Here is a 25,770-nt window from a genome sequence, read left to right on the forward strand (position 1 = left end):
TGGATGATTATTAGGAGCTAGTGGAATCCGATGGAAAATGTAGAAACTGGAAAAGTGAACTTCCAAGTTCTTTAATTCAGCTGATCAATTGTAATGGAGGTTTATGAATAGTTCTCTATTCGAAGCGTAAATGTGTTGAGTGTAAGGCTGTAAATATTCATGAAAATCATTGGCAAAAGAGAGAATTTCATTCTACGGATCGTTCATTTGGTTAGCATTTCGATTTCTACATTCCATCAGTGGTATTAACGAATTCGAGTCAACGAAATTTGGCGAAGTCAACAGTGATACACTGAGGAATAAAATACATTGATTGACCTTCATTCCGTAGTAGAGCGTTGCTAATTAGAGGAAATTTAATAGACCATCGTAAAATACATTTTTCTAACAGTAAACATTGGACGTTTCGAATAATCGCAGAGTCCCTCTCAATCGTACTCTGCCCCAATGGTGATGCTCATGTCATCAGAAACGATTTGCGTTTGATGGTACCAGCGGTTCGTGTCTAGAACAACTGAAAGATCAGACATATTCATCTAATGAAAGATTAAACAAATTTCTTAACCCCTGGCACTCCAGGTTGTTTTGTAATCTATCAGCAACTGCAAATAATTTTTATAGTATTCTTCGATCTCTTATTTTCATTCTCAATGCAAAATTTGGATGTGCGGGGAAATCGAATAATTTTAAGATTCAAAATATTTAATATTGTAACTGCAATATTGGAGCCTACAGAGTGCAAAGGGTTAAATCTTTACTCAACGATTCAAAGGAAATTACGAAAATTTTGTAATCTCAATCTTGTTAAACTCCGGGCCAATGAGGAGGACGACTACCCCGGAGCTATCATTATCTAATCGTAATCAATACTTAGCACCTCCTAAATGTAATTGCTTCATGAAGATGCACTCACTGATTTCACCAGGTTGCACCACTATCTCCAGCCTGTTGCAGACGTAATGGCATTCCCTAGGCGGTTCTAGGATCCACACTTTCGCACCCTTTATCTGCGCCTGCCATGACGGATGCTCCACGTCGTCCACCTGAGGACACCAGGACAAATTAACCCTTTGCACTCGGAAGTTTCTCAGTAGAAATATTTGGACATTTTCCGATGAGACAAAGACGACATTGTTTGAAACTAATTTATAGATAGTTTACAGATAAATTAAGCAACAAAGCTATTTCATTTAAATATTTCACATTGCAAAATGTAATTTTAATTTAAAATACTGAATGTTCAACTTCATAGTCTTGCTGTATCAAATCAAGTGGTGACTGAGAGTCACCTTTCGAGTGCAAAGGGTTAACTCTTTCGGGTTAGGTGGCTTAAAAACTGTCCCACTGTTTACTCAACTTTTCATGCGTGGGGGATATATTTTAATCCGCCTCGAAAAGTTGAAGTTACAGTTTAATACTTCACTTAACCCTTATCGTATTACGTGTTTTTATAATCATGAGAATAAAAGGAATGATTAAAATGTTATTGTTTTTGTTTATAGAGTCCAAATTTCAAAAGCCCAAAATTTTGGAAATGCAATATGAAATAATGAGAAAATTTAAGTAAAAAGTTCAAATGTGAATCACATCGTGGTCCGATGATCGAATTAAAAAGAAAACGAAGGAACTCACGTGCATCGGAGCCCCGTAGCCGTGGCTTCCCATAAAAATCCAATCGGTCCTCTCGCTTTCGGCTGTGGATGGCAGGAAATAGGGTCTCTGGTAATGTTGTCTGAGGATGTTTCCGATTTTCTCGTCGCAGTTGCTCCTTTAAATATTCAGTGAATACGGAATTCCAATATTTCCAATATTTAAAAGTTCTATACATCTACAGCGTATGGAAATGTTCAAAAATTAGACTCGAAAGATGTCTCGGAGACGAGTGACATTCAACGAATCGCAAGCGTTCACAGGAATTTCGATTTTCTATTTCAAACGTATCATTACGAGAGCCGACATAATAAAGAGACAATTAAGAAAGAGAAGAGGTTGGTTAATCCTTGTCGATGCTTGTCGATGCTTGTTAATGTTCGTTAATGCTCGCTAATGCTGTGGAAACGAAAGAAATATAAAGGAAAGAGACACGAGGGCAATAGATTCGCTACTTCGGCGCGTACTTCTACCTAATTGTCTCGGGCGATAGACAAAGACGCTTTTAAGCTTGTTAACCGGATTGTGCGCATACGCGAGAGCTTTAAGGTAGTTATCGAAGTCCTAGAACTGTTCGGTTCACGGGCAGGTCTCCGGAATTTTTTCGTCAATCAAAAAGTAAATCGAAATTATCGGTCCGTAAATCGAGATACCAGGATGAATGCAATGAAATCGTAGAAATGAAATAAAGCAAATTGTTTTGTCGAACAATTAGAATGTTTAGGTTCCATTACTGCGAATTAGGGGATCGTTCACTCACCAACCGACGTACCACGGTTCCGTTCCCTTTTCCATCGACGCTCTGCTCTCGCTCATGTTGAAAACATCCTGCAGGTTCTTGAATTCGGTTCTGTACGGGAAGAACTGGCAATTAGCGTTCTGCCCGTCGTACAGCGACTTCAAGAACGAGAAGGAGAACACTTTCGGAGCTGTCCAATTCGTCATGGCGTCGGTGATCACGACTGGCCTCCCGGAATATGCGTAACTGTTTCGAAAGAATGAATATATATATTTGAATGATTTCGATGGATAATCGATGAGCCACCTACCAATGAGTCCTTAACGATGTTCTCATAATCTACGATTAATTACTGGAGATTTCGTAATGAATATTATAATAATAGTAGTCGTAATCGCAAATAAACGAATTACTCTCTGTAACATAATTGAATCTTTTCTTGGGTTATTAAAAGGAATGAAGATTATCACACTTGTTTTCGCTGTGATACGGATATTGGAAAACGCGATTACCGCTCTCGAAAAGGAGCACCAGAAGAATCGAAACGAAATGAAATTTAACGTGTTTGCGTGTAATTCGAAAATGGTACGCGGCGATGGAACGGGGAACGGTATAAAATCCAATGGAAAAAGATTCGGGAATGTGGAATCGAGCGATCGGACAAATTGGACGAGTACCGTTCCTCGAAAGTCCCAGGAACCACGTTCGATATCCTGTCAACCTGTTGAACGTCCCGGCAAATCGAGCAATCCTCCGCCGGCCGGAAAATTTTCTGCGTGAACGATGGCAGCTCCGCCAGACACTTAAAAACAATTTATCGTCAGCGAAATCGAGCCACACGCGCGATACCATTCTACTAAATAGATTAACACCATTATTATCGACCATGATATAAATATAATTCTTATCAAATGGAAATTATGAATCTTAATAGTTAGTGTATCGAATGAAAATTATGAATCTTAAAGTTAGTGTATCAAATGAAAATTATGAATCTTAATATGAAGTGCAGAACATAACCTGCAATCAGAAACTAAAACAACGTAATTTTAGTAAGTAGAATAATGCCATTATTATTGGCAGTAAAAATGTATTATCAAATGAACATTGTGGTGTTATTAATATCTAACGATACAATATACGAAATTATTGACGATATGTTAGATACGAAGAATATAAATCGCAACCAAGAACCAAAATGGTGCCCGACAAGTCAGGAGTCGTAAGATGTTTCATCCTCCACGAATTTCAAATATTTTATTAACGAGGATCACAGTGTACGTTACTCACTCTATCGTAACGAGCAGCTCGAATGTAGTTCCACGAGATCTGACCCAGAATCCACGCGAGGATCAACAGGATCCACAGGTGTCTCTTGCGGATCTTCGATCCTCCCGGACGCAGCAAGGACTGCGCGTGGAACAGCTTCAGCGTCCTGTTCGTCAGTCCCGTCCCCTCGATTCTACACACTATCGATTGAAGCTCCTTCTTCGCCTGCTCGTACGATCTCTTCGAAGATCCTGCCGACACTTTGTTGCTGTTCACATCCGTCATCTCGTGAAAGTGCGATTCACAAAATTAAACGATTCGTCTGAAAATAAAATCTATGCTCGAAGAACTTACTCGAACGAACGAAAGGAAAATAACGAACACTTCGCGTAATATCTAAAGTATCCGGGGGAAATCGATGGATTTCGAAAACTGGCGACGAAAACTTTTTACTCGAATCTCGACACCGAACGAATGGGCTTTCCTTTTCCCGCGCTCACCGGCCTCCAATTTTCGGGGACGTTCGAATTGCCGATCGCTTTTCGAGATTTCGCGTGACAACGTTTCGTACGGTTGTTCGTTCTTCTTTTTTCGATATCGGGAACGTGTCCCGCGGATCTCGGGGCTTCCAATGGTTCAGCTGGTCGACGATGAACTGCGCCAGGATCCTGCCACGGGGTTCCACAAAAGCGAAAGGACTCCGTTGCGCATGGGGATGCCGTGACCCGTTCACGGGGGTGTGAAATGAACGGGAAACCGGGCTGCGATTGATTCAAATGAAATTTGTTCGAGCTGATCGACGGCGTAACCATTTTTCCTCGATTTTCTCGTGGAAAAAAAAAATGTCTACCAGCGCGGCCACGGATTACTCGACTCGGCAGCGATCGCGGTGCCACGTTGCTCGTCGGGAAACGAAAATCGTGAAATTAATTAATAAACTTTGCAACCGCAACGTTTCGATGAAGTTCGAGTTGATATTACACTCGGTAATTAGTAAACGAACTGGAACCGTGTACTTATAAATGAACATTGTTGTTCAATTTTCGGCTGTGAGAACTTCGAGAACTTTCGAGCTATCAGCCCGATTTTTGCGAACTTCGAGCGTTCGAAATTGCTGTTCCGTGTTTCCTAATTCCGAGTGTACAGTTACTATTTCCACGAGATTTCGGGCACTGAATACAGTTCTATGTATAATTGTTAATTCGATATCCCAATTGACCGTGAGATTACATGGATTTAACTATAGTTGCGCTTTTTGTAGAGATTAAGTCTCGAGATTCTTTTACGAATTCGGAAATATGTTTCCCAGCCGTTCGAAATGCGCTCGCGTATTCCAGTTTCGCGAAAATAGACGATTGAAAGAAGCAGCGACACCGAGGACCGTCGGTCGAGTGGATCCCACTCATTGGAAATGTGTGTCGGTGGTTTCTTATCACGCGGTGTGCAGGTGCCGGTGCTCACCGAGCCGTGAGGATTTTCTTGTTAAAATACAATCATCGAGCCCCCGGCCCTTATCGCGCGGCCCCATTTCTTTAACGCGGCTTCTTTTCCCGCACGAATCGAATCGAGCTATCAATTCCCCACGAAAAATCCGTCCCCCGTAATTCGGGAAGAGCGTTAACAACCCCTTAAAAATATCGTGTTCCCTTTTATCTATATTCTTCTTTTTTTGGAGAGAAGTGATATCCCGAAAACCCGAGCCGCATCGATTTTCAAGCGATAAAAGAACCGATTATCAAAACGCTCGACCGGCGAAAACCGAGTTAAATCAAAATGGCGGCCGCGCGCGCTCGAATGACGCAAGCCCGCGAAACCATTCCCGTGAAATCGTCGATTGGAAGAGGCTTTTCCATTCGATCGCCAGAAGGGGCTCTCGCCTTTTACGATTACAAATTGTCAATTCCCGTTGCAATCCGATTCTTAATTAACAATTACCGACGGAGAATCGACGTCTGCTGGATCCCAGAGGTTTCCCCGTTCGGCTGAATACATTTTCGAGTTTCTTCGTTGACGTTTATTCATTTCCAGATGAAAAAAAAGAGGGAGCAGCGATAAAAGGGAATCGATCGGAACGAGGGGAAATCGATGGAGAGCAAAGACCGAAACGCGAGAATTCCAGGCGAAACAAGAAAAATCGGATTACGATTTTCAAGGGAATCCATTTTATTACCTTTCGCGGGAACAAATCGGATGGATCTATCGTTCGGTTCTTCGGGGAGTTTTGCGATGCGGGTGTAATAAAGAAAAGATCAACGACCGCCACTGTTTCAGCGCAATTAAATTCTTTAATTGTTGTCAGTCGGGTTCGAAATACACTAGTCGATCTTGTCTGGTTTTTTGTTCCTTTATCGTTAATAATTATTGTATATACGTGGTACTCCTCCTGATATAAATAATACAACGTCGATAAAATAATGACAGTATGCTTGCTGTTCGTCCCCCGTCTTAACAAAAGTACAACATTATTACCCTACTTCATATTTTTTATTTTTTTCCATTTTAGTACTCGCTCCGTCGGTGGATTGCGGTGAGTTACGCTTCGTGGCGGCGACCGCCGGGATAAAATAAACGGCGATGACGATGATAAATGATCGTGACGATGACAATCCCCGCCGCGGCTCTCTTGGAGGGTGGCCGTCAGTGGGACGCTCTCCCGTGAACCCGCGAACAGCATAAATACAATCGGAAAACAATCAAACGGTTCAACAGATCTGCGGAGCGTCGTGATATATTTCTCTCCGAACGGTGAAATATCCGAAAGTCGCATTACAAAGATCCACGCGTGTCTCTGGAAGCCTTGGTTCCCTTCTAAAAATCCAACGGATCGTCGATGAATCGTTCAACGAAAGTGCTATAATATATAATTAAACTGATTGACGACCGATCGATTGATCCTCGCTATTGTGAAAAGAATGTCGATTTCCAAAGAGACGTTCGAACGTTCGAAAGTAAAAATCGATCTTTGGGGATGCCTCCCGCTGCCCCACCCCCGCGTCGGACTACAATGTTTTACAATTAATACTAAATGTGTGGGTGAAACTCCTCTAATACATCTAGAATGCACATCCATGCTTATTTAATGCTCCTTTAATTTAAATACGTATGCAGCACTGTAGCCTATCATGTGTGTACGTGTCCGTATGTACGTGTTATGGAGAACGCGTGTCCTTTCCTTCCCTTTCTATCCGTTTACGCGAGCGTCTCTGCGTGTGATGGGGCATGTGTGTATGTATACATGTGTACGTATGCGTGTGACATACGTGAGAGATTCATTTTTTTTTCCTCTTCCCTTCCAACTTCGTCTAACTCCTTGTTCGTCGTTTCGCGTTTTCATCTTTCTCTCTTTCTTTTTCTCTCTCTCTCTCTCTCTCTCTCTCTCTCTCTCTCTCTCTCTTCGTCTTCATCGTTTTCGTAGAGAGCGTCGTATCACCTTCACGTTCACGTGACACATTCTCAGTTGGTCGTCGGACAACGTCGTCCGCTTGTTTTCATTGCTCCTCGAACTTCAATGAATTTCCTCGGTTACAATTGGTCTGTGAAACTACTGAAAAACCTCGAGGTAAAAATATTCTACAACTCCGGTCACCTTACACGCTCCCGTTACATTCCCGAACGAAATCCGTTAAAAGTCGGGGCGAGATGTTCTCAGAGACGTCGAAAGGAAGGGGATGAAAAGAAAAAAAAACGGTCGCGTCGTTTCGATCGTGGACTATCACGAACAATGCGAAAAGTGATTACGCGTCGACTCTAATCAACGGACAACGCGAGCGAACGGAAGAGACTCGGATTTCCAACCGAGCCACGTGACTCCGGGGTGCGTCGAGTCTGATCCCCGGGCCCCGTACGTCGCGCGAAAGCAAGAACGCGAATGATCGCGATCGGCATCGATCGTTGTTCGCCGCGTGGGCTCGTTAGGCCGGCGAGAAACGTGTAAAAAGACAGCGTAAAAAACGCGACGCTGCGTTTCGAAAATTAACGGCGGACGCCTCGCCCTTCCGTGCTACCCCTCGTGAAAACCGTAGGCTGGGCCGCACCGTAAACAATTCGATTCGTTCATCGGGAAAAATGAAAAGCGTTTCCCGTCCGATGAACGCGTCAACGAGAGAATAGGGACGCTTGTCCGACGAGGACATGCTCGATCGCGACCGCCGATCGGATGAATCACGGAACCGATAACGATTACGAACAGAGAAACAGTTTAAAAAGTACAAAAGTGCAAGAGGCGATTAGAAAAAGTCGAGTCCCCCGTTGACGATTCGCGACTTGGCCACGCGATCAGCTCGCGGTCGTCATCTCCCGCCTTCTTCTCCTCGCTCGAAACGTGTTCGATTTCCACGGGGCGTTCTCGCCAACGACGAACCACCCGGTCGCGTCCTGTGACAGGTTTTCCCCTTGTTCTCTCGGTTTTCATTGTTTTCTTCTCTGCTCTCCTTTTTTTTTGTTCATTTCTCGTGGATGTTCGTAGAAAATTAGAAACGCCGGTTACACACAAACGATAAAAAGCGGATATCAAAACCCCGTGTTCGTTCGTATCGATCATGGCGGCCCCGTCCCGGTTCCCCGTCGATCGAGGAGCGAGGATCCGAACCCTGCGATCCTATCGATCTCATAATAAAACACGGAACAGCGAGAACCTTGACTATCTTTCTACCCTTGTGGACCTGCTCCTCGATGGTCGAAGGAAACGGTGATCGATCACTCTTTCGTTCTCCTGAATCCTGCTTCGGACTTCGACTTCTACGTCTGGATCTTCGTTATCGAAATTGACCGCATGTAAATATTCGTACTCCTCTTTTACATCATCCTCATTCGCCATGGTATCAACTAAATTTCACGGCCTCGCGCGAATCTGTTCTCAGAGTTCCCCACAAAAGATCCGCCGAAGTCTAAAAAGGGTGTATACGTTTCATTGAAAATCTCTCAGTCGGGTGGAAAGTCCACCTCTTGCTTGGATTTATTCTGAGAACAGTTCCTCGAGGTTCGCGCCGAGCGATCAGGGAAGTATACAAAATTCATTTACCGCGATCAAGATCATCCCTTGACTCTGCTCTTCGAAAGGGACGATTGTCCTCGAACTCCGGATTGGATACCGGTCGATTCAGGGAACGAGGACAGACCGAAGCACCGATTCGTTGAAGCGAAAGGACGATCTCGGGGCCGCGTGTGTCACATTGAGCGGAATGGTCCATGGTCCTCTAAGAGGTTTGGGCGCCATTTTCAAGTCGCGCATGGCATTCTATTATCACGCTATATCACGAGCGCAAAGAGGATCTGTACTAGCAGTCCGGGAAACGATAAGCTCGAAGGACGCCCCTCGGAGGGGCGTGAAAACTGGTGGCCCGTCATCTGCTCGCGGCACGCGACCCTTCGGCAACGCACGATTGCCCCCTGTCGGGGCTGACCAGTCGCCTGTCTCGTAATTAACTAGCCGCGATGAACGTTCCGCGCGCGCGAGATAACATTCGTGTGTTCGTTCAATCGTTCAGCGTCCGTTCGATCTATCAACTTTCAACGTCGGGGACGAATATCACCGCGATTCTCTTTCGCTTTATACGATTAAGGGGGTGGCCCGCACGGCACTGCGTGATATGACATCGTTACGCGAATACTCCCTACTTCGCGCGAGACCGAGATTTTGTCGACGGTCCGCGACATTGGCTGGTTTTTACGTATTATTACAGTAATTAAGAGTCCCGCGGATTTTGTCACGCTTCGTCGACATTCTCGCTTGGAACAGAAACGATCGCGCGTGTATCAGCCAACTTTTTCTCTCGGTACGGAATCCGGATCAATGTCTGGCAACGATAATAGTTTCTCTTGGATGGGGGACCTAGACGATGGTACCAAAACCGTCTCGTCGGTCTTTCCCGTTCCGACGACGGTGTCGCATCGATCCCGCCGATACGCTCGAAAAATGAAAGAATAGATCGCCTCGAGAATGATTATAGAACGCTGGACATGTGTGATGATCGTAATCCGTGGATCGATGAAGAATTTGGACCGGGCAAGACGGTCGACGGGATCGACACTCTATCGATCGTGGCGTACGTATGTGGCATACGTTTATTTATTATTATTATAATTACTATTATAATTATGATCATTATTAATGTTATTATTATTATTATTATTATTATTATTATTATTATTATTATTATTATATATATATATAGAATTCTGAATTTTACAAGAAACGTAATTGGTATCTCGTGCAGGGCTAGTTTCTCACCCCCCTGGTTGATTGGTGTTTATACTTTCTCCATATTTAAATCATCCACGAACACACTCGATTCAACTGTCGTTATAATATTATTTAAGAAATAGAACAAGGATATATTTATTTGTATATATATATATATATATATAATATGTATATCGGCTATCAATAATGTCATCTTTGTTAAACATTCGATAACATTAAACATCACATTACTCTTCCGTCGTCTCCAAGTGATTCGGTCTTCGTCGCTCTCGGTCCCGTTTCTTCCGGTACACCCGTTTCTCGCTGACAGAGTAACAATCACCGAAGATTTCGTTATTATTTCTTTCTTTCTTTCTTTTTTTTTTAAATTACTTTTTCATTTCTCGTTTTTCTTTCTTCATCCCGATTAACAGACTTTAACGGCGTTCTCCGCCTATTGACAACATGGCTCTCGACGGGGGTGAGTTTCCCCGACCTCGAGTCGCTTATTGGACAGTATCAGACGCGATGACACACACCGATCGCACACACTCGTCGCTCATTCATTCTATCTTTCAAACTTAGACTGTCTCTCTTTCTCTTTCTCTCTCTCGGTCTCTTTCACTCTCGCTCTTTCTTTCTCTCCCCTCTTTCTTTCCCACAAACAGGAAAAAGAAAAACAAAGTGCAGCTCGCAAATATATTCGGCATCGTCGTGTATGCCACACCCACAGCCTCAGAAGTTTCCATAATACAACGTAATAGTAATTGATACACGGCCACCGTGTGTAGTGTCCGTGTGTCGTGTCGTGCACGTGGTGTGTCGATATATATCTATATAATATATGCGTATATATATAATTATATATCGTATATAATTCATATATAATTATACATATAAATTCATTTATACCCTCCTTGTATTTATAATAATAATAATCATAATAATAATAATATTAATAATAATAAAATAATATAATAATAATAATAATAATAATAATACCGTCTACTTAATCTTATTAGTACTTTTACGCCGGTACACACGCCACCGGACGAGTACCATTCGCCTTAAAATATACATATACATAATATGTATAATATTTATAATGCATAGGTATGTATAATATATTAATTTAGAATTGTGCAATGAAGGTTTAGAGCCATTGGTGCGACTACTGCTGCGGATGTGGTCGGACAAGTCGCTTCCGCCTACTATACACGAAGAAACATGAGTAATGGGGTGACGTTGGAGGTGGTAGTTTGGGGGGGGGGGGGAGTGCTGGGTGCAATTGTTCAAGGTCACCGGTTCACCGTGCGACCAATGTCCTAGTGATTAATTCGACGACTCTAACTAAATCTGTCTACCGGCCTTCCTACGTTTTCTCAGTCTTCCTATTCCCTCTGAAGCTGTTCTCTTCGACCCCTGTACATCCAACAATCCGGCTACCCCGGTCATATTCTAACTCTTCTAATGAACTCATCGAAAGCAAAAGTTCCCGGTCCTTCTTCTTCTTCTTCTTCCTCTTCCTCTTGTTTCTTGCTTCTCGCCTCTTCCGTACTTTCCTTTTTCATTCTCCTTCTCAGTGTCTTCCAATGATCCGGACACGGTGTACCCAGTCGGTCGAAGCTGGAGAACCGCAAGACGCGATCCTCTTCCTGTTCCCCGCCCTCGATCATTCCACGGCTATCGGACGACGATCCCTCTCTAGCGGCGGGCATGACCTAGTCGAGCATGTCCGAGAGATCCTCGTAGAAGGAGACGAGACAAAAGGCAGCATCCAGGCACTGTTATACCCAGGAGTCGCCGGCGGACGCCGCTGTCGAGTTTGGCGGTACGTTCACCGTCGCCGTGGCGGCCGAACCGTCCGGCATGCCGACCACTCCGTCGGCCACCCACTGGCCAGGCTGAGGTGGCACCGCCGCCACGCCGACTCCCGCGCCCACCGGGCCCTGACCCTGACCCTGGCCCACCCCCAACTCATACTGCCGCTTCTTTTTCTTCTCCAAGTTAACTTGCGCGTAGAGCGGCTCACCGGGTTTCGGTTGCTGCAACACACACAAGCCAACGGTTAGTTTTCTTTCTCTTTTTCTCTTTTTGTCAGAGCCCCGGCTGGATTCAGCGCCAGGGGGTGGACGCGCGTCGGGGGTGGGCTGTACCAGGGGGTGCAGGGGATTTGGGCCCGGCAGCTTTGTTCGTTGGACCCGAGAAAACGTGCCGATTTTATTGATTTACTTTTCTTTTCTTTGATTTTTCTTTAAAGCCGTATGCGCACTTCTCAGTTCACTGAATGCACTGTGGGTGCGGGTTAGGGTGGTGCGCAACTGGCAGAGTGGAACCAATTGACGGCATTTTTCGTTTTGCTTTCTTTGAAAGTGAAAGAGGTGCGGTGTTTTGGAATATAGTGGTAAAGTAACTGTAGATAATGATAATATAGAACCTTATTAGAAAGTTGATATGGAAAGTTTGTCTTGGTTCTTAGACGGTGCGCCGGTGGAGCAATTGATTCCATTCTGTCATTTGTAAGTTGAGACTATTTGCGTTTATAGAACCGAACAAGATAATTCAATGTTCCATAGATTAGTGGACATCAAGTGGAACAACGCTAGACCGAGGAAGGATTTCCCGGTTTATCCAGGAATTATTATGCTACTACTGTCCCAAGATAAAGGTCTCAACTATGAACAAACAGAAAAGAAAAACGTGGTAGTGCACTGTGCACGAAAGATATATAGAATATAGTAAGGTATATACTGTCAGATACTCTTTTATTATGCTCGATTAGTTTGGATATAAATAGATTATAAATAAGTTCGTGCAATAGTTAACGTATCATTATAAACCATGCTTTTGTGGTGCGTCTAGCCTTTCTCTCGTACAATAAAAATCGCTTAACGGATGTGTATAAAAAGAACTTATATCGTAACAACTATTCTTTGACATTTTCTTTATTTTTGTTTCAGTTCCTCTCGGCACGTTAATCATGTCGCTTTTTCATTGTGATTTTAAGACCGTGTATTATTAGACACCGTGTGTGAATGAACGTCTGGTGTTGCTATTTGAGAGAGAACCTACCGCGCAATGTCAGCTTTAAAGAGACTCTTCTTGTCCTTGTACATTACCCTGCTTTACGTAAACTCATTGAACTGTATATATTAATTAAATGGGCTATTGATTGCGGTCCATTTGTTCCTTCAGTGTTAATATTCCTTACTGTACTTTGTATATAGACTATGATCACTTAGGTAACAAGTCAAAATCAAGTCCTCGAGATCACTATATCCTTTGAGAAACAGAGTTTCGATGGAAATCTCTTCAAACAATTGAGTGCCACGCTACTTCTACTGTTAATTGTACTAATTACTATTAAACCCGGGTAGCAAACGTCAGCCTTCTTACGGGAACTTTGTACGCCTCTCCTGAACGAGTTCTAAAAATTTTGGAAGACAGAGCGGAAACTCCGTCGTGTACGCATGACTTGAATTCCTTGTTTCTCGACAGATGGTTCCGGTGCACAGAATTTTTTTCGACTTTTATGATAATGAATTCGGCTGAATATGCTCCCTGATCATAAAAAATGTCAAGTATTTTGGTCCTGTAATACCTACTTCCTTTTGCAATCATAGAATTATGCAAGACACACTTCAACGCTAAGTTAACAATCTGACTTCTTAACTCTTTTGTATATGTAATTCGTACATAGACTCGTACTTCATATTTTTCTAGTCTACGGCATAAATAATAAAATGCCTCTTAGACAGATGACGGATAATGTAATCCTCTTTTTTTAGGTATCAAACATTACTAACTGGACTTTTTACGGCTATAACTCTACCTTAATACAGCTACGGCAAGTGTAAACTTAACCGAAAAGAAGATTGTTGCTCTACTGCTTGTGCAAACTCGAATCAAACAATTTTGTTTGCTTGCGCGTGCAAGTCGTCGTATTCGTTATAGCATGACTTTTCTATTGTATCTTATTATATAAAAGTCTATGTGTGTATGCGTTTATGTGAATGTCTGTTTGTGTGTGTCTATATGTGTATATGTATACGTATGTATATCAAAGTTTATGGAAATGAAAAATATTGTGAGTGCCATGATGAATAATTTTCATCGGGTAACGAACAATATTTATGTTACACATAGTAGGGAAATGAATTATGCCATATAACAGAAGCTTAATATTTCTACGCTGAATATTGTTGCATTTTATAGACCGTGATGTACTCCTTTGTATACGATATAAATAATCTTCGTCGCCCGATAACAATACTTCCCTACTTACATATTGTTATATAAGTGTAGATTATTGTGTAAAAATTGTTAGATAATTCAATGGACTGTTTTATGCGTACCGCACACAATCTATAGTAATACTGCACTAACAAATGCTGTTCCATAGCATAAAACACGGTAATAATTGACTTAGTTTATACACTTATAAATGTTCGTTAAGTAACTGCATTCTCTGTATCACAACTAATCTGTTTCCTCGCTCGTTACATGCCTCTGTGTAATGATATCGCGGCTCTGTCTGTTCCTTGTGCAAGCGGATAAATATTATAAATAAAGTGTCATGATTATTATAGCGTCACAGTGATTATTATAACCATATCATCCATACATACATATATGCGATATATCTCTTCTAAGTATTCCCAAGTGCATTTCGTACACGGAAATGCAGGTATGTATATATAATATAAAAATTAACAAAAAAGAGAAAACAACAAAATCAATCTCTGTGTATAAATCTCTATATAAACTGCTTGATCGGTTTTCAAACAAGGAAAGGTGTATATAAAATCTTATCTATAGATATAGATAATCTGCGCTCATACTGACAAGAGGAAGACTTAATTTGCAAAACAAAAATCTGTTCTATGACACAATCACTGTTGTTCAAACCCTAGTTTCGTTAACTGTTAAAAACTTCTCTCCTGGACGTTTATTCAGATACTTCTTTTTAGTCGTTTATTAGTTACTTCTGAATTAAATTGTAGTAAGTGCGAATTAAACAAACATAATAATTGAATAAACTGTTGTCAAATTACTTTGAACACAAACCGTATTCATCTTTGTTTTACTTTATTTTACTTTCACTGAGAAATACGGTACCTAATCCTACCAATGGAACCTACCCAAGAACGTGTTCGTCAACAATGCCATTAGTTGTTGTTACTTACAGACTGATATATATTGGGTCGACCAACGTTATTAGAATTCATATTTGCTCTTTGAATTGTTCGGTCCTCGTATCTGGTGCTTCCTTGACTCGCCATTGGCCGGTTCAGAGTGCTACAATCATAGCTATATTTCAACGTACGGCTTAACTGTCCATAATTAGGTTAGGACTCTGCTCAACTCAAATTACAAAACGTAATGTACGTCAATATATAAAGCATATACTAAAAAGTCAACCGCAGAGTCCAAGAAATAAAGAAAGGAACTAAAAACTTCACTATTTTAAAAGAAACAAAGATCGAACCGTAAGATAAAAGAAAGTACTCTATATATAATCCATTAGAGACAAATTACCTATTTGCATTGTTGGGTGAATTAGGCCCTGAATTCCGTGCTGCTACCGTTTTCGTCACGAAATCTTGCTCCTTCCATCCATGCTTCTTGTAAACATCTCTAAGTTCTTGATGTTGCCACATGGTGAATAACACTTGTCCTAAAACAGTAACAAATTTAATAAAGATGTTCAGTTTAAGAATCCGAATCTCACATGACCAAAGCTTTCAACTATCTTGCCTGCAAATTTAAGAACACGAGGTGTATACTTCTGGCGTTGCCTGGTGATATTCATTAGTCTGTCTACACCGCCGGCGTCCAGCAGTGATCGTGAGAATTCAGCGTTCTTCTTAATAACTTCATTCAGTGTAGCTAAAACTGCAGCGATAGTGTCATCGCTCGTTCCTTGGTCGTGCTGATTGTTTCCTGAAGGCAGCTTCTGAATGAGATCACGCATCGCATACTTCCCTATTAATTCTTTATTACGTTGGTCTATTGCGAGGTTTCTGAGTGCTGTAGCAACGGCACAAACTACACGGTCCACCTAAACAATAACAAAGGCAACTCTATATCTATTCACTCCGAACCTTATTGATACAGATTGTATAATTTGGAAAACAGTTCGCGTACCTCCATTCGCAGAAGTTCTACCAAGATTGGAAGTCCTTTTTCCTTCCTCACTGCTGCACGAATCTCAATGCTGGGTTGCCAATAGCAGGCTGCCAGGTTCTGAAGAGCTCCAGCAGCTGCTTCAAGAGTTTCCGGATTCGAGCAAGTTTGTAAAAGCTTCAAATAAGACTGAACTACTTCCGGTTGCCAAAGTAGTTCCATGCCTCTAACTGGTTCTGTTCTAGGGCTGGTTGTACGGGAGGCTGTGGTCTCCTTCTGCACTGGCTGTCCATCCTTTTTTTTCTTGCTGCCTCCAAAGCAACCCAAATTCTCACCTAGGGCATAGTGATTCAAGACTGATATTATTTTAGAAGTTGGTTCTCTTTGCATAGTGTATTGAACACTGCATGAATCACATTGCTTGGTAGCTGCATATATCCCAACACGAGTAGTGTTTAATGAGCTTGATTTAATTATTCGATTTGGAAGGTATACCTTAAAGACTGTCTGGCTAAGAAGAATAAAGAGTTCAAACATGCACTCAAAGAAAGTAAAGCTATCAGCTGGCATGAATTAAGAATATTTGCGAATTTCATATATAATTATATAAAAGAAGAATCGATTTAATTAAATTAGAAACTTCAGTAAGATATCACAGTTGACAATTTTTTTATCATTCACACTACTTTTGTTAATAAGGAACTGTTAGCTAAGTAGTACTGTTATGTTGTGAGGTATCAATGGAGCAGTCATATTTACAAAATGCACTAGGGATGCATAAGGAATTAATGCTAAAGCTTCTGCAACTAAAGCAGAATTTTCCAGTACACCTACTACTATTTACATAAGTTGTACATTAAGAAGCAATAACTACACATCTAATGTAACAGAGGTCTTCTTTGCTTGATATAGATAAAGATTAAAGTGTAGCCATGGGAACCAATATTGATACAATGATAAAGATAAAGAAAATGATGATGTGACTTGTTTTCTGATGGTGATAACTCTATATATTTCTGAGGTCAAGTGAGGTACTGATCTCAGTCACTGAATTATCAGTGAGTTCTCAATAACACTGATGAGTAACCATCAAAAAGCAAAGCATGCATCTACTAATCCCATTAATACAAAATAAGAAAATTAATTTAGCAATGGAAATACAAGAATGTCTTACCTTGACATAAACTGTATGCTAAAAAGATTGAAACACATTTTAATCCATGCTAAACTAGGAAGGATGTAACTTCTGTTTCTTTTCTAATTGTTATACAACATATTTCGTCTTCAGAAACAAAAACCAACTTTAACACACGAGACAGAATTATCAATCTACTGAATGAACAAATTAGGATAGTCTGGCAGGTGAAATGAGGTAAAATAATAACGGAGACACCGAAGCCAATTAATATGCTTCATAAAAGAACACAAAATCAGTGTGGCGAGTTTTTACCAACCGTTGTGTGCGAGGAGAATCAATGATTCCAAAGATATGATTTGTATCTGTCGGGAGATGTTTGAATGGATACCATAAAACCACACATAATATTTCCATCGAACGTTAAAGCGGTCTCAACAACAACTTCAGACAGAAACGTAAGCGTTACAACAAATGTTAAGTGTACGCAGGTGTAAAATCGTTTTGAGAGATTTAGTGTATGGGGCTATCTACAAGTTCTAATTACTACTTTGCACAATTCAAAATCAGGGAGGTATTAAAACACATTATCAAAATGCGATTTGGTTACTGTACAGCAATGTCATTTCCAGGCGTACATTAAAATACATTTTAAAATACTTCAACATTCTAATCTCAAATCACTGAATCGTATCACTATTTCTATTACTAAATATGTAGCCTATTCTCAACAAGGGAAGTAACCAATCAGGAAACTCAATCTACTTTAAGAATCAGTCCATTTAGGACCACCGTACCGCTGAATAGTCAGCATGTTCTCTTTAAACCATGAATATTTCAAACGTGAAACCGTCGGACGAACTTAATACAAGTACGCACTTTCTGCCTTATCTTATCACCCCAGGGAAAAGGTAAACCGCTTATCATCCGCACACACCATTCGGCTGCATGCGTGTCACCACATGCCCATTGAAGATACCCATGTCTTCGCCATGGCAAAGGTACATGTTTCTCATTCCTAGAATGCAACGGGAACAAAAACTGCGTCTCACCTTTGGCGGGCGCTGCCACCCTGTTCTGCACGGTCGACTGGATGGGATGCTTGTCGTAATTCGGGTCTTCCACCTCCTGACACCGGTAGCTCAGATTTCTCAGGATACAGACGCAGTTCTCCACGATTTTGTTACCGATGTTGGACTTCTCTATGGCCGACCGTACCACGTACAACAACGCGTCGACCAAACCCTCGCATTCCCTCAACTTTTTCCTCGCGTACTCCCCAGCGCTGGACACGTTTCTCAGTACACCGGAAGCGTTTCTGAAGACCGTCGACCAGCAGGTCTCTCCGCTGGAGGAGCTGGGATCCCAGCCACTGTGTGGTATAATTATATTATTCACCACCATCGTCACCCCATCGTCGATGATGGACTTCTTCAAATCCTGAAACCAGTGAACAGAACAGTGTAAGATCCAAGCAATGTACCATTTTCAATCCAGATTCAATGAAACCATCCTAGGTTCCATTGTATCTCAATCTCTGAACGACAAGCATCAACAAACACCCACCTCGCAAGAAGACAGGTTCCATAACACCCCTGTGACCAGTTCCTTCACGTCAGCATCGGACGTCCTGCGAAGCAAGTTGATCAAGGCCGGCACACCCCCGGCATTTTTGATGGCCCTCTTATTCTCGTCGTTCTGTCTGCCGTATGACAAGTTCCTCAACGCGCCGCAAGCGTTCCTATAGACATCGGGATTATCGTGATCCAGTAATTGCACCAGTGGCGGAATCCCGCCCAGACTTCTCGTCTTCTGTTTGTTCGGGTCGTCCATGTAGCACAGATGCTGCAGATACGCGGCCGCGTTGGCCTTGATGATGTTGTTCGGGTTGCTGAGGAAACCGATCACTTCGGACAGATTCGGGTCCCTCCATCTCATCGACTTCTGGTCGTCGTCCAACGGGCTCGCCATCCCGGGCACCACCGGGTGTCGGGACTGTAGCCGCTGAAGATGAACCTCGTCCTCGAACATTCCTGGTGGGACTCCCGATGACAGCGGAACCGGATGGCCCTCGTCATAACCGGGTACATCGCTAGGAACTGTGACTGGACCTACCCCTACGCCTGGCCCGTACCCGACTGGTCCGTACGGGGACGGAGACACGTAACCGTAGGGCACTTTACTCTCATCTGTGATCAGATCCGAACGTGGCCGGTTACTGGGCGCGTCTAGATTAGACTACCGGGAACCAGATACCCAAATTAAAACCTGGGTTACCCGTGGAGCACCGTTAAACGCGTACCTTCGCGCACCACAAGAATGTACATTGTAAAAGAAAGAATACACAGGGTGTGAGAAAGTAAATAGCTCTTGAGAATGTTTACTGACGACAAGACCATGGACCTTCATGAAGATTTGTGTGTTTGCAGTACAGTATCTCTATAAGATACAGGTGAAGTTTGCTGTGGCTTCCTTAAAGTTCCTCTAACCTGTAAAGCCATGAAGATCCATGGTCTTCCCTCGTTTCTATCTACCTCATAAGAAACCGAACTTTAAAACCCTGCACCGGGCCATCGAGGAAACACAGAAATCGGCTCCGATAGTCGATGCAGTAGAACTTCCGCGGAAAACCAATTAGCCACTGCCTGAGGACTCTGAATCTGACTCGGATTGCGGTTATGATCCTTGATTCTTACCCGTAGACGTGAAATGCATAATTCACTCATATTATCCATGGAATATGGACGGGAAAGATGAAGTCTGAACGAGGTCAACATGATGAAGCTTAACGAGAGCGAGAGTTGTGAAACGAAGACAACGAGGAGGACAGAAACCGAAAGAAAGAATGAGATATAGAGAGAAAGAAAAAAATATTAAATAAATTATTGATGTGACCCTACCATGAGGATGCTGAGAGGGTTCGCCGGAGTCATCCATATTCCAAGAGTTGCTGATTTGATCTAGAGAGAACACAAAATAACAACGAATGTCAGGCATAGAGATAATTAAAGTGAATTATGCTCTGCTCCGTGACCACGAGCAGACAAATAGCCGGGCAGCGCTGCAACATGATAGCTGAATGTCTCATTATAGGACCGGGCCGGATCAACGCCGCGTGACCCGCTACCAAAAATCGAACGACATAAAACGTGAACCGTCGCGATTTTTCGGGAGTTGACGAGAGCAGGGTGGGGGTGGGCGGTGACGACGAGCGATACTCGCGGCTACGAACCAACGTACCGTACTGATCTCCGGGGCCGCCTGGACTAGGAGTGATACGATAATGATCCTGTAAAGCGGGATTCAGACCTGGATCGATGTCGTTGTACCCGCCTTCCACGTATGGTCCCGCTTTACGCAGGTATTCTTAAAAATAAAACGACAGATCATAGTTTGCGATTCCTGGAGAATCCGTCTTATCGATTAACACGATCAACGACGAACAGGGACAACGGAAATCCGTGCAAACTCGAACGTATATGGGTAAATATAAGTAGACTGATATTAAATGGAACTTCGTTCATTCATTGAAGCGTTCGGTGAATTAAAATTCAAATATTATCCAGCTTAAATTCCATGAAGTATTCTATACTTATTGAAAATATATCGCAAACTTTAACGCTGTTATGAATCGCACAGAGTTTCGTGGTCTAACGATGATCATTTAACCGTTTGAGTGCTGAGGAGCGCTATAGCGCTCTTCTGTTTATCAGTATCAATTATAATTTTCTTACTATGTTTTTCAAGAAATAAATCAAAGTAAATTTATTTGAATAAATGTTATTTTTTGATATTTTTTTGTAATAACACAATATTTGTGATCTCATTAGATAAGTACTCTTAATAATTTTTTTGCATACACACCCAATCACTTCCGCATTTTTGGTAAATATCCACAAAAGTTGTTTAGCATCCAAACGGTTACATGATTCTTTAAATGGTACTAATCGAAATGAATGGAAATTTACCATGTGGAGGTGAGGCACGACTGTGCTCCGAAGGACTATGAGGACTGTGAGGGGAATGCGAGCGCGGCATGTAGATGCCATGCGGGCCCGGGTACCCTGGCTGCGGGGGATACGCGAGGAACGGCTCGTAGTGCTCGAACCCCACCATATACGAGTCCGCCGGGTACCGCGGGTCCGCGTGCTGATAGTCCTGCGACATCAATGGCACTGACATGTAGCTGACTGCACCTGGGTCCGGCTCCATGTGTGATACTTCGCGCACGACTTTCGACACGCTTGTCACCTGAAACAGAATATACGCAGCAGATAAAGCAACGATCCTCTTAACAGATACGGAACTGATAATGTCATAGTAAAAGTGGGCGTGGCTATGATCGGGAAGAAGTGACGTCAGTCGAAGCAAAATTGGTCCTCCGCTACAACGCGAAGTACGCGACACATCGTTGCGCAGAAATTTGGTTAATACAACTTTAACTTCGCCGGAGTATCAGCCGGGTTGGGTAGCCGTAGAAAAAGTGGGCGTGGTCATGGTCGGGAAGAAGCGAAGTTAGCCAAGGCAAATTTGGTTTCCCTGCCGTGACGCGAAGTGTAGAGCACGTCGGTGTACGGAAATTTGTTTCATACAACTTTAACTTTCCGAGGACACGGATTGAAACAAGCACTTATAGGGAAAGTGGGCGTGGCCACTGTCGGAACAAAGCGGATTGGCTAGGATAAAATTGGTTCTTTTATACTGTTATTAAGTGTACAAGATGAGTGGAAATAGATCTCTGAAAGGACATCAAAGTTTACTGGAATATGATTTGAGATACGGGGCTCCTGTGAAAAGTGGGCGTGGTTGTAATTGCCAGGCACATTCAAGTATATACAATTTAAGGGAGAATATGTTCGTTGACGGTGTTTAGAGTTTAATTCATTGTTCTACCATACAATGAAGGAAGCCTGATTGAAACGGTTATATCAAGAGTTAATAATTCCCTCTTATTAACTTATCTCCGCTGTTCTGCTAGTCAATGGGCGGAGTCTATAGGGGTCGTAGTATTTGCTGGAAACATGAGCAATTGTTTCGTTTGAAATTTGACATTTTCACCGTGGAAAATCCGAGTAAAAATTTTTCGAGATAAATTGAAAAGTTGAGTATCTGTAAACACGACTTACTTGTTGAGTATTCTGCTGTTTATGGGCCCGGATGAGTAATGGATCCTCTTGGACAGACAAATGAGACGAATGCAACGAGTGGGTGTCCGCCTGGCCGTTACTTCCGTGGTAATCTGCATCACTCTGTCCGCTGGAAAACGTCCGCAATAATGATCAATTAGTGGCCGTGTTCCGCGCCATTGAGCAATCAACGATTTGTTCGATCGGTCGATAACTTACGGGTATTGCGGCATGTCGGGTCCTTTATCCTGGAGAACGCGTCTGGAAACACAGGAGTACCGTGATCAGGCCACGTACATATTAAGAAGGAACGCGAAATCAATAAACACTCAATTAAACAAGAAACGATGGTCGTCGTAAAGAAACGGATGAATGATCGGGTGCGAGGCCTGAAGAAATAAAAGGTAAAAACACGCTGAAAAGTAATCCGTGCACACCGAACCGCGGCTATTGCGTCACAGAAAACAGCACACACAACGAAACGAAGAACGCATGGCCTACTAAAGCGTCCAGGAATACTTCTAATTGCGCCAAACTACTCGTGTCCCAAGTCGTACGCGCGCACGCACGTACGCACACGCACACGCACGCACACATATATACACGCACACACCACCTTTAAGCATGCGAACACGAACACACGCTGCCAGTGCGGCCGAAGTTATTCATTCTGAGTCACGTGTACGTTCCGTTAACTAACGAGAATCGGGTGATAATGATCGACGGGATGATCTTTAGAATACGCAGCCACGATCTACTAACTAAGATCCTCGACAGACTCAACGTGGAGGGGGGGCTCTTGGATACGAACCGTCGAATAAAAATACCTAAACGCACTATTTTCTGTCTATAATCGCGCCCTCGCGTGAACTTGAACTTCGTAGGAGGGACTGGGAAGGTGGGAGGGGCTAAGGAGGCTTGGTGGGGGAGTTAGAGGCGTTTACAGCCAGTGAGAAAAGGTGGGCAGGACTAGAACGAAGTGGCGGCGATTAGAGTTGAATTTTTACAATAAAACGTGTGGTAAAACGAATTTAACTAGGATCTAAGGGCTTCAAGAAGCTTAAACGAATAATTATTACGGTAATTAGCGACGGTGGCCTCCACGCCGAGCCTGATCCAGAATAAACCAGCGAGGAGATCGGCGAAACAGCTGAATGATATAATCTCGCTGGAGATGATCGGAGATGAAACAAAGTGGAATGGCTGCCTGTGCGATGATCACTGAACGACAATCAATTGTACACTCGCATTCAGAATGACTAACCTCGTGATTAGGTCATGTTAGTCACCTCTGCGTGATCTCGGTGCGCGTAATGCTGTGCTCCTGTCTCTTCTCGATCCGACGATTCACCAGCCTGATATTAACAAGTTTGTCAATGTTATTGAGGACGGGGGAGGGGGGGACGGAGGCAGATCAGTAATGGTCTATCGTTAATTGTCACCCTGTGCGACAACGGATCGTTGTAACTGTCTTTTTCACGATTAAACACCGTCGAGTCGGCCCCAGTGTAGCGGATCGACTGGGCCCGGAGACGAACGGGTCAAACGACGCAGAATCACGTTAAGCCTGATTTCATTCGATTGCCAATAGGAAGAAGCTTCCTTTTTGTATTTTTGTTAGTTAAAGAGAAGCGTTAGACTCAATCCTGAGTGATGCGATCAGACATGGAATTCTTTACCCTTTTTTTTTCGTTTCTTTTAGAAAGATAGAGAGAGAGAGGAACGTAGAGTTAATCGGTTACGAGTCTCTCGAGAGTTCGAGGAGAGAAAGACACTTACAGACAGGAGTCAACCAGCTGATTATTTGACATACCAGCTGATTTTTCGTCTCTTGCCGCTCAGCAGTCGATGGCGTCCCCTGAAACACACCGGAAAAGAAAAGAGATCAATCGGAGAAAATACCGAATCAATTCGCCTACGTCCGATAACGATAGTCTCATTCTACTGTATACAACGTTCGCAGTGCAAATTGCATTCCGATCACTCGAAACATCCAACCAGCGAACGCCGAAAAAATATTCGAAAAACCGTCAGCCCCAGATACACGGAAACGTCAACGATCGCCTACTTCTCGCGCGTCACAAATATTAATTAATCAACAGATTCGCGGCGTCAAACCGACCCCCGTCCTCGTCGAACCGGCGATCCAGTTTCGCCGGCATAAAATCGCGTCCCGCGAAGTTTTGATTAACACCTTCGCTCCCTAACGCCTATCTCTCCTTTTTCGCCGGCGCGGGATGCGTTAATTAATTTCATCAGTTTCGCGTAGTTAACACGAGCAAAGCGAGGAGCCGAGCGCGTATCAGCCGCTCGTGATCGCGACATTAAAATATAAAACGAGCAGAAGAGTTTAATTAATTTGTCACCTCGCCGCTCTTTTATCGCGCGGTTCGATTACCCCGCACGTCCGTGCGCGCGCGTACGAACACACACGCGCCGAGCTGGAAGCCGCGCGCACAGAGGACCGACACGGACGAAGAAGTTCGCTAACGAATTCGGCCGGCGTAAGCAGCTCGGAATTTCGCAGCCTCCTAAAAGGATTCGGCCTGCACTGTCCGTTTCCGCTTATTGCAGGGATACACCCCAACCATCCCCCTCCCTGCGGCATAATTGTCCCGCGCTCGCCGCACGGAATTGCCCTGCACGCGATCAACTTTCCGCCGCGAGTCGAAACTAATCTGAGAACGGGAACGTCGGAATGGAAACCGGGAATTGATCGTCGCCGGATAGTAAAATGAATATTGAATGTTGGCACGCGGTTTTTGAACTTCGACCTCCCCGCCACGGGGCTGGGGTCTTATCGCGAACTTACCCCCGCGTTAAACATTCACCGGTAAGAATCCCGCAGTCTTCCAGTCGCGGGAGAAACGGTTGATCGATGAATAATTCGTTTAGTCGAGTCGTTTATCTTCGGGTTTTCCGATTCGCCACTTTCCAGCGTCTTTCTCGTCGATCGCTTACTGCCGATCGCGTTTCAGCCGAAATTGGTGACACTGCGAAGTGGTTGAAGGAGTTTTACGTGTTGTTTTCTTTTTCTTTTGTTTTTGGGAAGATTGATTAATTAGTCGAAAGGTCTTGGTTTATTATTATTCCAACGAAGAACACGACAGTTCGTTTTCGCGCTCGTTACAATTACTCGACACGTTCCCTCGCAATGCGCTTCAATAAAACACTGGAATCCGTGGATCGTAGATCGACGCACGCTTATCTGCCGGGTAAACCTTTGGTGCCGCTAGTGATAATCGCGTTATCGTGAAACCTTGAACCAACGTGCTTCTAAACTAATTCTATTGTTCGCGTGAAACGCGCGCCTCAGAAAACGATCGCGGTATCGGCCGCTCGTAAATACAGAAATGAACTTTCCACCGCTGGAATCGATCTCGAGATCCACCTTATATTAAAGTATTAAATTCGCTGCGAAGTGACGAATCAATTGACTGTAAAGAGTTAATACCTATTCAGGCTCGTTAAATTCAATATAAAAGTCCGGAAATTTTCACCACCAGTGTGACTCTATATTACGAGGTGAAAGGATGAAAGAAGC

The 25,770-nt window shown here is 43.2% G+C and overlaps 2 protein-coding genes across 20 annotated transcripts in view; both read right to left on the reverse strand.

The window, feature by feature from the left end:
- Positions 1-402: 402 nt before the first annotated feature.
- LOC116435087 (uncharacterized) lies at positions 403-4,308 on the reverse strand. Of its 3 annotated transcripts, XM_031994281.2 has the most exons (7): positions 4,230-4,308; positions 3,680-3,980; positions 3,067-3,191; positions 2,411-2,635; positions 1,633-1,768; positions 914-1,043; positions 403-514 (listed from the first exon to the last, which is right to left on the reverse strand). In XM_031994281.2, the coding sequence occupies exons 2-7, from the start codon at positions 3,941-3,943 to the stop codon at positions 429-431; spliced, it is 966 nt and encodes a 321-aa protein (XP_031850141.1). In that variant the 5' UTR covers positions 3,944-3,980; positions 4,230-4,308; the 3' UTR covers positions 403-428. The 3 variants fall into 3 exon arrangements, with proteins under 3 accessions (XP_031850141.1, XP_031850140.1, XP_031850142.1); XM_031994280.2 differs by having other exon boundaries at positions 3,680-4,302; XM_031994282.2 differs by lacking the exon at positions 914-1,043 and having other exon boundaries at positions 446-505; positions 3,680-4,302.
- A 1,615-nt stretch (positions 4,309-5,923) lies between these two features.
- Positions 5,924-25,770, reverse strand: part of p120ctn (adherens junction protein p120) — a 48,735-nt gene continuing 28,888 nt past the window's right edge. Inside the window, exons 1-16 of one of the 17 annotated variants that reach the window (XM_076366719.1) lie at positions 25,039-25,379; positions 24,006-24,084; positions 23,516-23,581; positions 22,446-22,487; positions 22,227-22,356; positions 21,069-21,351; positions 20,341-20,466; positions 20,001-20,060; positions 18,667-19,289; positions 18,153-18,540; positions 17,140-17,157; positions 15,987-16,300; positions 15,597-15,900; positions 15,378-15,516; positions 15,026-15,149; positions 5,924-11,884 (exon numbers count right to left, since the gene is read on the reverse strand). In XM_076366719.1, coding sequence (XP_076222834.1) covers positions 11,627-11,884; positions 15,026-15,149; positions 15,378-15,516; positions 15,597-15,900; positions 15,987-16,300; positions 17,140-17,157; positions 18,153-18,540; positions 18,667-19,289; positions 20,001-20,060; positions 20,341-20,466; positions 21,069-21,351; positions 22,227-22,356; positions 22,446-22,487; positions 23,516-23,581; positions 24,006-24,037 — 2,907 coding nt within the window. In that variant the 5' untranslated portion in view covers positions 24,038-24,084; positions 25,039-25,379 and the 3' untranslated portion in view covers positions 5,924-11,626. The other 16 variants (XM_076366718.1, XM_076366727.1, XM_076366725.1 and 13 more) reach the window with 16 other exon arrangements.

Source organism: Nomia melanderi, chromosome 4 (genome assembly GCF_051020985.1).
Source record: "Nomia melanderi isolate GNS246 chromosome 4, iyNomMela1, whole genome shotgun sequence".
Classification (NCBI taxonomy): Eukaryota; Metazoa; Arthropoda; class Insecta; order Hymenoptera; family Halictidae; genus Nomia; species Nomia melanderi.

Bases quoted from the DNA above. Each gene is read 5' to 3' on its own strand.
- LOC116435087 (XM_031994281.2), bottom strand. From the start codon at position 3,943: ATGACGGATGTGAACAGCAACAAAGTGTCGGCAGGATCTTCGAAGAGA. The intron at 3,192-3,679 runs GTGAGTAACGTA...ATTGTTTTTAAG, and splicing joins GAGCTGCTCGTTACGATAGA to TGTCTGGCGGAGCTGCCATC. The intron at 515-913 runs GTGAGTGCATCT...CTGATCTTTCAG, and splicing joins GGTGCAACCTGGTGAAATCA to TTGTTCTAGACACGAACCGC.